At 31.2% G+C, this 13,055-nt stretch overlaps 1 protein-coding gene across 8 annotated transcripts in view; it reads left to right on the forward strand.

Annotated features, from left to right (window-relative positions):
• The window catches only part of LOC106473132 (GPI mannosyltransferase 4-like), a 16,674-nt gene extending 5,417 nt beyond the window's left edge, over positions 1–11,257 (forward strand). Inside the window, exons 2-5 of one of the 8 annotated variants that reach the window (XM_022401625.1) lie at positions 3,029–3,169; positions 4,105–4,229; positions 7,701–7,854; positions 8,894–11,257. In XM_022401625.1, coding sequence (XP_022257333.1) covers positions 7,746–7,854; positions 8,894–10,491 — 1,707 coding nt within the window. In that variant the 5' untranslated portion in view covers positions 3,029–3,169; positions 4,105–4,229; positions 7,701–7,745 and the 3' untranslated portion in view covers positions 10,492–11,257. Of the gene's footprint in view, positions 1–342; positions 2,914–3,028; positions 3,170–4,104; positions 4,230–7,700; positions 7,855–8,893 lie in introns of those variants that run through there. The other 7 variants (XM_022401624.1, XM_022401626.1, XM_022401629.1 and 4 more) reach the window with 7 other exon arrangements.
• Positions 11,258–13,055: the final 1,798 nt, after the last annotated feature.

The following is a 13,055-nucleotide window of genomic DNA, read 5'->3' on the forward strand; positions in this document are numbered from 1 at the left end:
GGAAGAAAGGTGAAAGATACCTCAATACATAAGCACCTACCATGAAGCATGGGGGAGGCAGTGTAATGGTTTGGTGGTGTTTTTCTGCTGAGGCGACAGCAGATATTTGCAAAATAGATGGAATAATGGACCAGCACAAGTACCATCAGATACTGGTATACCCAGTGGTTTGTGTATTATTGGTAAAGGATTCTACTACCAAAAAGATAATGACTCCAAACACTCATCCAACCTATGCAGAAATTACTTAGCTAAGAAAAATTTGCTGGAGTCTTTCAAATGATGCAATGGCCACCACAGAGCCCCGATCTCAAACAAATTGAGCAGATCTGGGATTTCATAGATCAAAAACTTGACAAATCAAATGTTACTTCTAAAGAAACTTTATGGGAGTGTACTAGAGACAAAGTAAAGTCTCAAAAGACATTTTGGTTAAATATATTGCAACAGTGCCTGAAAGACTGTCTGCAGGTATTAAAGCAAAAGGGACACACACAAAATATTAACTGTTTGCTGAACTCAAGCACTTCCACCGAGTTTCTATTGTACTAAATATGAAGATTAATAACATTTTGATATTTCACCTGTGATTTACCTTCCATTGTTCTTTGAAAGTAGCCTGAAATCTAATTTTTGACTTTATCCTAACACTTTTATACAGTACTGTACTTTAATTTCTTTTGAGAGACTTGAGTTGATCTGTGTTGTGAATAATTTGATTCTGGTGGCTGGAAGGTGAAGACTGTAGCTTATTTTTCGATCTCTGAACTTGATCCTTTTTATCTTGCATGGTGACCTAGGCAATATGTAACATAATTGTGCACTCTATCATAATGGGAAAAAGGATGTTGCTGTTGTTGGCATTGCTCAGGAAGCACCACGAGGAGGTAACAACCTGACTTTGCTACCCAGGAATAAAAGTAAAAGAGGCTATCTCAAGATATTTTTCCATGATATCTCAAATAAACAACTTTTATTCACCTTGTGCTTATCCCCCATAATTATTTTTAACATGGTTATAGAAAAGGATCTCCTTCCCTTACTGCTATATAAGACTAATGCATTGGTGCTGTTATAGGATCTTTTTTTTTTTGCATGAAGACATCCCAGCTGATGTTATTTATCTTGTCATTCACATGTTTCAGAAAGCTTTTGATATTTGAGTGCTTAAGAGATTGGTGGAAAAATTAAGAAGTAAAAAAAAATTGGGTTAAGGATAGAAACCAATTTGTGATATTTTCTAACTGGGAAAATGTGACCAGTGGGGTTGTATCAAAGGCTGAGTTTTAGGACTTTTGTTGTTCATTATTCATGTTAATGATTTGGGTGGATTCTTGGAGTAATATATATATACATCTTCCAATGATATAAAGATGATGCGAAGAGTGATTTGTTAAGAATATTTTATTTATTCAAAAGACCCTTAACTGTCTTAGAGAATGGGTCATAACGTACTATGTAAAATAATAGTTTTATCACTGAAGGGTACAGTTATTTGGGGCATGGAAATTTTGAAATGATTTATTATTTGTATGATAGAAACATTGTTTATGCAAAAGAAAAAAGGGTTTAGGTGTGATGATGGATAAAATTTCTAAATCCTAATTGATAAGTATTTAATTGTGTGTGAGGATCAAAAGAAGCTATTAGGTCTAATTATAAGTATTTGAATTTAAGAAAATCAAGGGTCATAATGAAGTTGAAGGATGGTACAAAGACTTGTACAAGTTGGTAGAAATTGGGGAAGGGAATATGCCTTCCTGAAATGTATAGTGATGATGATTGTGAGATATCATCAGTAGGATCTTTAATTCTGACTGTGATACATTTCGATTTTTACTCCAGGCAAACAACTGTTTGCATATAAGTAAATAAAAATAAAATAAAATCCTGTACAGCTAAAGCCCCAGTGTGTGAATAAAAATTGATATTTTCTTGTTCTTTGCTGTCAAAGTTTGATTTGTTCTTTGCTTAACTAAATAAAAATTTGCTGTGTATTGCAATTACTTGGTACCTGTTAGATATCAGTAAACCTGAATATTAGACTAATAGCAGAAAAATATGGAATCTCAAATGTTATACAACTTTTGTCTGATTCAATGAATTTTACATTTCCCATTGAAATAAATGTCCAAATTTGGCATCAACTACCACTGATTCTTTCAGAATGCTCTAGTTTTAATATTTAACACACTGTATTATTTACAATCTAGTTCAATGAAACACACACATGTATATACTGTATGCTAGTACCCACATTAAGATCACTGTATTAGTATAAGAAGTATTAACCTGAATGGTTAAATAGATATTGGATGGCTTGTAATGTAAACATAGTATTCAATATTCTGTGTACTATTGGTAAGAGTTTTTTGATGTCATTGCATGATATGCATAATGCATGAATGAAACCATTTTATTAAATCATTCACCAGCTAACTAGAAATTTACAGAGGTGTTTGAAGGGTATGACAAAACAATTGAAGAATGTGATAATGTCAAAACAGCACAGTTAAACAGCCAAATTGTAAAGATTTTCTGAGTTACATAATAACCACCATTGTTGGGCAATATTACTAGCACGAGTAATATATTACTTATTACTGAAAATAGGAGTAATATCACTTGCAAACAAAAACAACATCAACTAATTCTACGAGATGTTACTGGCAATACTAACTCTGGTGTGTTTTGCATAACCATGGGTAGTTTCTGTGTTTGTTGGAAAATAATGAAGAAAACATATAAAACTTATGCACCTGTGTATAAGTAGAATTTCTAAAGGAAGAAGTTTATCAATGATATTAAGTTTCAAAAAAAAGAAAAAAGACTGTACAATGGATTCCTAAGTTGTATGATGTTAGGTGTGATGTTAAATTCACACATGATGACTAGACAACAAAAAAGTATTTGGTAAGCAACTTTTGGTTATGTATTGTAAATAACAGCCCCATTAATAATCTTTACAAGAAAATATTCAAGTATTTTAGCTAAATGAAAAAACAACTTAAGGATGGTATTGTTTCAGCTAACTTCTCTTTAATTAAGAAGCCTTCCCAAAGTGATCTTGCCAGAGCAGAGAGCTAAGAAGAAAATAGAGAATGAGGTTACTGTCACACTCATAAAGAAACAAGAAAAGCAAGACTTGCATTCTGAAGCATATATGAAGGTAGAGATTGAAAATAATGAACTGCTTCAAAGAGTATTCACATCGAATAAATTAAATGCTATTCATATGGAAGGAATTACAAGCTGTGCAAAAACTTATGAAATTTTGAAAAAACAATTGCATAGTTAAAACAACTGACATCAGTAGCTATATAAAAGCTCGCTTTTTGATCACAAACTTCCAGTTGAGCATAGTAGGCAAGAGAGTTTAAGAGGATATAACTTTTAAATCAATAAGTTAGAATTTAATACTTGTATGTTATTGTGTTGAAATTATTTATACAATTAGAGTGGAGTGATATATTAAGATTAAAGTTTGAAATATTAACTGTTGTTTGAATGTTATTCCATTAACATTTTGATCAGTCATATTTTCAAGTCTTCTGAATCTATAAAATGTTTGTAAGGTTATATTTCTCAGTTGGTTTGAATTGCTGTTAAAATATATAAAAATATTTATGACTTCAGACTTGGTTAAAGCAGTTATTTTGGAATGTCCGAAATGCTGTTCACATGATTAAAAATTAGAATTGAAAAATAAAATTAATGAGAATGTTTTATTATTATATTTATTTCAGTTTCATGCTTTTTCAAATAATTAACTTACATTGTTAAGATTAACTTTTTTGTACTCTAATACATTACAATAAATAATGTTATGGTCTCTAATACACTGCCAAGTAGAGAAGGAAATTTAAACCACTACAGGACATACATTACAATTAAGAAGCAATATACAGTACATAACACTTAATGTAATGTTTATCCAAAAAGGTTTTAACTTTGGCACTAGATTACTCAGACAGTGCTGTTTATCAAATCTGACTTGTGTAACTTTAGTGCACATTATGAAATATATAAGTTCTCTACCAGCCACTGCTTAACCTAATGAGTTTTCTTCAGCTGGAGCAATTACATTTTCTCTCTGTTCTTAAGGACATTTCACCTCCACAAAAACATTGTCTCTTATCAGGCAACCAGGAGATACTGCCAGATAAGGATGATGGGATTGATAAATTAGATCACATGGCTTGACCTACATTCCAAACTCTTGGAACCAGGTATATACAGCATTAGTTACTTCTTATGCTTTTAGTTTTATTAAAAGGTATTCAGTAGATGCAGCTTTTTTTCTATGTTACCATACATGAAAATAAACTGTACCTGACAAATTCAGATTAGAAAATAACTAATATGTAACTTGTTGATATTTAGAAAAAAAAAACCTGCATAGCACATTCATAGCTATATTGTTTCTAGATTTTTGTGAATGCACATTGACAAGGTTTCTATATTTTAAGTGTGTATTATGAATATGTTCAGTGAAATAATGATCACAGTGACTTCTCTGCAGAGTCGTGTATCATAATTAAGTTATACAAATATATATAACCAAATGCTATGCTATTCTTTGAAAATAGAACTAATATTAAATCAAATAAAAATCACAAATAATCTCACCTTTCTAGAAGGACAATTTTCTTACTGTGGTTCTGCTTATCTTCTACGTCTTTCAGCTGAGAGCAGCTCAAATGCAAAAATGCATCCACTGCCATAATTAAGCAGTCTGGAAACTACTTTGATTGTGATGTTAAAGATTCTATTTCAAGATTCCCTATTATATTACATATTATATTATTTTTTGCTAAAATTTACATTTTGTCAAAAAATTATTTAATTTGAAATTATTTGACAGTATATATTTTAATGCTTATCATAATCACAAGCCAAATATATTTTTCTTGACACTCAGAAATTGTGACTTAATCAATTTAAATATGTGATGTTGATGTTCGCATTAATCATATATTAGACTGTTCAAATGCACTTTTTTCCTAACACGATGTTGTTCTGGCATCATCTCCCAAAACCTCAAAAGAATTCCAGTATTTTCAACCAAGAAATGAGATGCTTGTCCACATTTTAAATTTCAAGAAAAGCAATAAACAAAAACAAAGAAACAGTGAGTAGGAAATATGTTTAGAGTACCATTTAGAGATTAGTGAAACAAAAGTTTGGTAGCATTATTGAATACTGCAGTCAAGAGTAAAGTTTGGTAACATGAAAGAACATTATTATTTGAAATAAATAAATAAAAATGTGTTATAACTAGAATTAATGTAACTAGTAATATTAATTTTGAAAATAATGCAATTGATTAGTCCATTATTCATAAAAGTAATTACTACAGTAACACATTACTTTGGTATGTGTTACCTCAGCACTAACTACTGTAAGTGAAAACTTTATAATTTTGTTTAAAATAACTTAGAGAAGAAAATCTAACATTTTGTCACATCCCTTAAAATGTGCCATTTTGTCTGTTTATTTCATAAAATTTTAAAGGGACAAAAAGGAGTTTATTAGCCCATCAAGGATGTCCCTTCCAGCTCCCAACTATAACCAGCCCTTACTACTCACATATTCATCCAATCTGTTCTTGAACTCAGTTAAATTTTCTGCCTCCACCACCCTTGAAGGCAGCTCATTGGTAGGATACAAGATAATTTTTATGCTCTAGTTCCAGAATTTTATTAAAGCCATTGATAAAAGGCTTGCAAGCTGTTCAAAAAACTAAAGATGACAAAGACTGCCACAGTACAAAGAGATGTAGATGGCAATCCTGCCCAAGTCAAAAAGGACATGATTTTAAAAATTGCAACTGTGGACTTAAAAGAAAACAATTGTTCAGAGATAATATAAAGATCCTGACAACAAGGGTTAATTTGTTATCAGCTGTTAAAATTAAAGCTAGGCCTCGGTGTATGAATAATCTTGGGAGCATTTAGCACAAAGTTACTGCTTAGTGAAATTACAAAAATACTTAATAAAGATGAAACAGTATGCTTCATTTGACTGAATGTCTTATGCTGTATATAGATATAGTAAGTTCCCATGAATCTTAGTATGTTTAGTAAGATCACATATGCCATTTAGAATGACATACCTGTACTGCTAAATCATACTAAAAGGCACTACTTTGAAAGATAGTGTCCTATCTTTGAGAGAACTAGAATCTATATAGTTTGTCGATGGATGGCTCTGAACACATAGTCAAAAGTGAGGTAAGCTCATGACAGATTACATTGTATATCCTCTTGGCATAGAACTCCTAGCTAATGTAGAAGAATTATTCTTGTCAAATATGTGCAGTGAGTGATTTATTTTTTACTTAAAACAGTATGCTGCATAAAACCAGGACTAAATCACTAGCTTGGAAGGGGATTATAAGGTTAATAACAAGGTGTGGAGAACGATGAAGTTTCTTATTGATCAGAGATGCAGACACAGCTGGCCTTGTTTGTTAGTGAGAGATACAAAATATGGGTTTAATGATGTGTCACCCATTGTTAATAAGCTAGAGAAATGTAATCCAATTGTTTACCCCAGAGTCCATTATGTTTCACTAAGAACTGAAGGTGCTTTTCGACTGTCACAGTCACTGTTCTGAGGAAGGTTAGTCTGAGCATGTGTACATAATATACCATTCATTAGAGAATTAATAAGGTAGACTGTCACAGTTGTTATTATGAGGATGATTAATCTGAGCACACATACACAGTATACCATTAATATAAAGAAATTAATAAGATGGACTATGACAGTTGTTGTTCTGAGGAAGATTAGTCTGAGCACATGTACCATTATGCCATTCATTCAAAGGATTAACAAGGTATTTTTAATGCCGTCCAGTGTTTCTGATGAGAAGCTGCAGTCAGAAGAGATGGTATGATGTCAGTGATGTATTGACAACTTGATTGTTTGTGTTTTGTTCAGATATGGTGTTTCAATACATCATTAACAGAAAGAAAGGTGCAATGGCAAAGATGTATGATGTGGTATATCTTAAAGTATAGGCATACCAAACAAAAGTTTACTTTTCTCTGGTTGTGATGGTACTGTGATAAAGCAGTTTTTCACTAACTGCTGGCCAAATCAAATTACAACTTTTTAAGAAAAGAGGCTGATCCCAACTATGGCATACGAAACAGGGTAATTGATAGATGGTCATTTGGCCTATTAGTGTCGCCCCCCCCCCCCACACAAACATAAACTTTTAATTTTAATCCAACTTAATTATTGTCCTTCACGTTAATATACTTATCCAAAAACATTGCTAAGAAATTAAATGCCCAGGAAAGAGAATCTGTTTATTAAGTAATGAATTTCAAAAAAGACCCACAACTTGAGCATTTTTGAGTAGTTGACTGAAGATCAATAGCCAAGTATTCTAAAGTGCTCAAGTTTTTGGGTCTTTTTTTTTGAAATTCATTGCACCTTTTGTGTGTGCAATACTGTGTGCTCTTTTATCAAAATGTCTATTAAGTGTATACTTACAACCACTGACAAAAGTGTCCAATATCAACCTATAAGTCAGAAGGTCAGTCTACCCCCATCTAACTTGTTGATCTAACTTATAGCTTATGCTAATATATTTAGAAGAAGGATAATGACTGGAACAGTATTATATTTTTATTATATATTGCATACCTAATGGAATGCCATTTCACAACAAAATATTTATTTTCCAGAACAGTGAAGTTAAAAACAGCTCCTAAGTTTTGTGCAGATTAAAAATGAAAATGTGGACAGTCCTTATTCTAGTCAGGCTTTTGTTGGTAATTTTACCACAGACTGGTTACTTGCATCCAGATGAATTTTTTCAGTCTACTGAGATAATGGCAGGTAAGCTTAATTACATAGGCCTACATATCATGTTTTGTTAGTTTTTATTGTTTTATGTGATACAATACCAAAATACTTAACACCACTTACTGCAAATGTATGAAAAAAATACTACTTCGTAATGAACATTATGTGCACAGTAACTATCAATGAATTTTAGATGTGCTAGCTGTAGGTAAATATTTATTGAGAATAAGTTTTATTTTTAGTTGTTTGTCTGACAAGAGTAGTATGTATTTTTGAAGTCAGTTGTATAAGAATAGAGATATTAACAAATACTGAAAACATTTTAAAGTCCTGAAACAGAAGGTATACTAGTAGGCATAGGCAAACATTTCAAATGTTTATACTAATTACAGTTAAACACAAGTATCTCTTACCTGATTGATTAGCTGTGTGGTATTATTTTAAGTTGTTGAAAAGTACTTTACTCTCTCAACTGGTAAAGCACTTGTTTGGAGTGTGACAGGTCTTTGGTTCAATTGATACCAAGGCAAGAAAATGAAATAAATATTATTAACAGAAAAAACATTCTTAGCTTTAACTTTCCAACATTATTACTCTTTTAGGAAGTGATTCAGACTTGAATGAAAAATTAGTAAGCTCTACACACGATATAATTAGAAATGACTTATGTATTTACATAAGTAGGCAAATGATATCAAATAGAAGATTTTTTGTTGTTCTTGGATGTTGTCAAGCTTATACCATTATTAACAATGTAACAGACTCCATCTAGATAGCCCTAATATTATGTGAAAGTTTGAGGAATATGTGATGAATCTGATTGGAAATAAATATTGATCTTGTTACTTAGAAAGCATCATAAAGATGTTTGATTCTGACATTATTATATGATCTATGGGATGATAATAATACATTATGTAAGCCAACTAAAATTATCATGGTATCTTGAATAGCTTTTAAAATAGTCCTGTTACCATGTTAGATATGGTTTTAAATTATAATAATTCTTTATTATCGATATTTCAAGTTAGTTTTGTGTGAATTACCTGAATATCTTTTTTTTTTCTTATAGGGAATATCTTTGGAATGAACATCACTGCAGCTTGGGAATTTAACACCAGCTTTCCTATGAGGAGTGTTACCTTTACTTATATCATTGTAGGAATACCATATATTTGTTTAAAGACTCTGAGTGATATATTCAGTTTTGTGCCCTCTGGCTATGTGATGGTTGTATTACCTCGTCTTATCATTACTCTTTTCTCCCTTCTTCACGACTGGTGGTTGTACAAGCTATGTTGCATGTATCGTAAAGATTATGTTTCATGTTTAACATTGTTCTGTAGTTCATACGTATGTCTTGTATTCTATACAAGAACTTTTAGCAACACAGTGGAAGCTTTATTCATGTCAGCACTTTTGTATGTTGTTGGAAAAGCCATGTATCTACATGACTATCATAAAAAGGGAAAGAGTAAACAGGAAAGTAAACAAATTGAGGATTCATCTATACAGGTACCTTATGGAACAAATATAGTAGCAGTTATTATAACAGGTGGATTTTTCAATAGACCAACATTTCTGCTATTTGCAACAACTCCAGTTTTATTCTGGATTCTTACTGGACTTGACCTTTCTTGGTCAAGTTCAACAAAGCTACTGAAAAGACTTGCAAGTCTTGTTCCTTTAATGTCGTTAACAGCATTACAGTTGATTTTAGTGGACTCCCTATATTACACAGAGCTTTCATTTTCAAACTTGATGACATTCCAAAAGGACTGGACTAAACTGTTAGACCATGTGGTGATCACTCCCATTAACTTTATCATTTATAACACTAATAGAGAGAACTTGAAAGAACATGGGTTGCATCCCTGGTACCTTCATCTGTTTGTTAATATTCCACTGTTGTATAGTGTACTAGGTCTTTGCAGTTTTTGGCAGTATATATCAACAATGAAAAAACTTATTACCAGCAAACTAACTTGTCAGCTCAGTGCTATTACAGGGTTAATGATATCATCCATCTTCTTTCCTGTACTTACTTTATCAGCATTTCCACATCAAGAACCAAGGTTTCTTATCTCTCTATTGATGCCATTAGCATTTCTTTGTAGTGAAATGGTATTCAATAAATTTTTTTTTACTTTCTTCTGGTGTTTTACTAATGTGCTGTGCACAATATTTTTTGGGTTTCTGCATCAAGGAGGGTTAGTACCATGTCTTTTAAATCTTCAAAAAATTGTGGATTTGAAAGCACGTGATAACCATGTTGTATTTTTTCACACATACATGCCACCCCAGCATCTCATGAGAAGTTATTTGATAGATGATCATCAATCTAATATTCAAATTCACGATCTTGCTGGAGGAGGTACAGAAGAATTAAAGGCTAAAATCAGTACACTGCTGAATGATCCTCAGAATAAAAATACTTTTGTTTACCTGGTTATACCAGGAACATTGAAAAACATAACTAATGAGATGCTGAAGAAGTCCAAGGATAAAGGTCTGTTCAAAATAGAACTTGAAACTATTGGTAAGTTTTTTCCACATCTTAGTATGGAAGATCCTCCTCATCTGCAACATCTCAACATTCGAAAAAACACTACAAGTCTAGTGGATGAACTTGTCACTTTGTTCACGTTATATCTGTTTAAAGTTAGCTAATTAGATGATTAGAGAAAATATATTGTCACTCTGACAATTATAGTTAAACTTTGATAGTGTTTGTCAAAATATCATGTTTCGTTAACTTATAAATTATTTATAAGCATCCTATTTTTAGAAAAAGGCTAGGAGTAAATAGATACTTTATTTTCTTGAGAGAATATTATGAAATAAAATGAGTTGTTACTAATGTTATCTGGTTAAAATAACAAGGTGAAAGTAGAGACAATGACAACCAGGTAGTTTTTAAATTTCTAGCTGAAATTATCACTGGACAAAAATACTTTGTTTCAATTTTGTCCGACATTTATATGATAAAGTTAGGGATGGTGCATATTCTGTACTCTGAAAATATTTACCATTATTTTTGGGATAATGATGAATTATAATAAAAGTATAATGAAAATAAATATATTTTTCTTTGGAAATTGTTTAAAACTAGTCACGTACATATTCTCTAGTCACGTACATATTCTCTATGTGTGTGTATATATATATCAAAACTTCAAGTGAACATAAAAACTAAATTGTAGTTTAGTTTCTAGAAAAGCACAAGTGTAAATACATGCATCTTTTTTCATGAATTTCTCATTCAGGCTTTTTGTGATATAAAGTAGTATTAAATATAATGTTTTTAGGATTGAACAGATGTTTACAGATTGAAGGAAATGATAAGTTACTAACACAATTTAATAGTCCTTTACTTAGTTTGAAGTTAACAGCAATGTGTTTAAAGATTTAACCACTTTTCTAAACTACAGCTATTAGAAAATGAACACAAAGTTTCACATTTAAGAACTTCATAGTAAAGTGAGAACACATCTGAGGAAATCTAAAATGTTTTTGACTAGGACTGGAGGTCATCCTGATTTTTGTCATACTTTTCCAATGTTGAGGTCATTTTTGGTTTAATTTTTTTTCATTTCAGGAATTTGAATTTTGCCCTACTCTAAGTTCTAATCTGGAGGTTATTTTTTGTAGTTTCATCAACTATTATTTTCAATTTAGGACTGTGATGCCTGCACTGCTGTTCTAGTGTTGAGGTTAGTTTTTCTAAAATTTGAATCAAGTTTTGTTTTTACTTCAGTTTGGATTGCAGTGAGAAAGATCATTCCATCTGTCTGTATCGTTTTTTTTTTCATATTTTATGATTAATATTAACTGTGTCAGAATCATGTCTGTAATTTTCTTTCTCTCTCATACCATAGATATATCTTGTAACTGTAGAATGTTGTTTTGCTACATGAATCATGTCCAAGTGTGGAGATTACTTAATCTGTCCAGACATGCTATGAAACTGTGTTCAAAACAACCCCATTCCAACTATTAACCTATATTGAGTAAAGAGAAAGCCTCTTCTCCAACACATTGAGGGAAACTTCCACATTGAAATCAATTATTGTAACAATTGGACAAGAGAACCTTTAAGTTTCTCAAGCAATCATTTATACATGTATAAAACCTAAAGGGGTAAATACAATTTTTTTTTCTTCACACAATATAGAATGTTTCATAACTGAAATTATCAGTTTAAACTAACACGGTAAGATAGGGAGAATGAAAAAAATTAAGTTTGTTTTACCAGTTATTATTAAATAGCAAATATGATTGCAGTTCTATAATTGGCTCAAACTGTATTGAACATGATGTTGAACATTTTGTTTGGAAAAGGAGGAATCTTTTTTTTTTGTAATTTTTTATATTTGTTTCTTTTTGTGGAGAAACACCACTCAGACTTCATATCCAATACCTATACTTTTATTTGCTTCTTTGAGCAAGAGTTCTTGGGAGAGAAGACGTTGATTAACCCTGTCATTGTGGAAGTCAAGAGTCCATAAATCTGTAAAATGACAAGAATTAGATAAATATTGAAGAAATATGATTTGTAGGAATTTTGTAAGCTTATTTATGGCCTAAAGAGCAGATTTCTCCATAGTCAGGTTGCTTTAAATTTGGTGTTAAGCACAAAAAGCATCTAAAACTCCATTCAATGTCCTGTCAAGTTTCTAAATGTAAATAATATTAGAAATTTTCTTTACTAGTTTGTTCTGGTTTAAATATAAAAAACCTTTTTGTGAATATTAAATGTATAATATTTGTTTGATTTCAAACCACTCCGATTCTCCTTAGGTTGTGGTTCACAAGTCATTATGAATTTGAAATTTTGTTACACCCATGAGTATCACTTGCTGTGAAGGTACTAACTTCAATAAAATTACAGATTTCACCAGTCGCGTTTACCTGTGTTAAAAAAAATTATATATGTATTCATCTTATGAAATTACATCCATTAAGTGTACTTTATTATTGTGGAGAAGCCATCATCTTTTGTATGCTACAGAAATCAGCTTGTTATGTGAAGTTTACATAAATTAAGGTGTTACATTTCAATTTATAAAAGTATAAGTTACAAAATATTTGTCCAAACCAGATAACTAATGAAAGTTGGGCTCAGTAATCAAATGACATTCAACTAATTTATTATTCTCACATAACAGTTGGAATAATCAAATATAGTAATAATTAGACACCAATTTCGATTAGTTTTAATGTTGGTGGCCTTA

This window comes from Limulus polyphemus, unplaced genomic scaffold, assembly GCF_000517525.1.
Source record: "Limulus polyphemus unplaced genomic scaffold, Limulus_polyphemus-2.1.2 Scaffold5914, whole genome shotgun sequence".
In the NCBI taxonomy this organism is placed as follows: domain Eukaryota; kingdom Metazoa; phylum Arthropoda; class Merostomata; order Xiphosura; family Limulidae; genus Limulus; species Limulus polyphemus.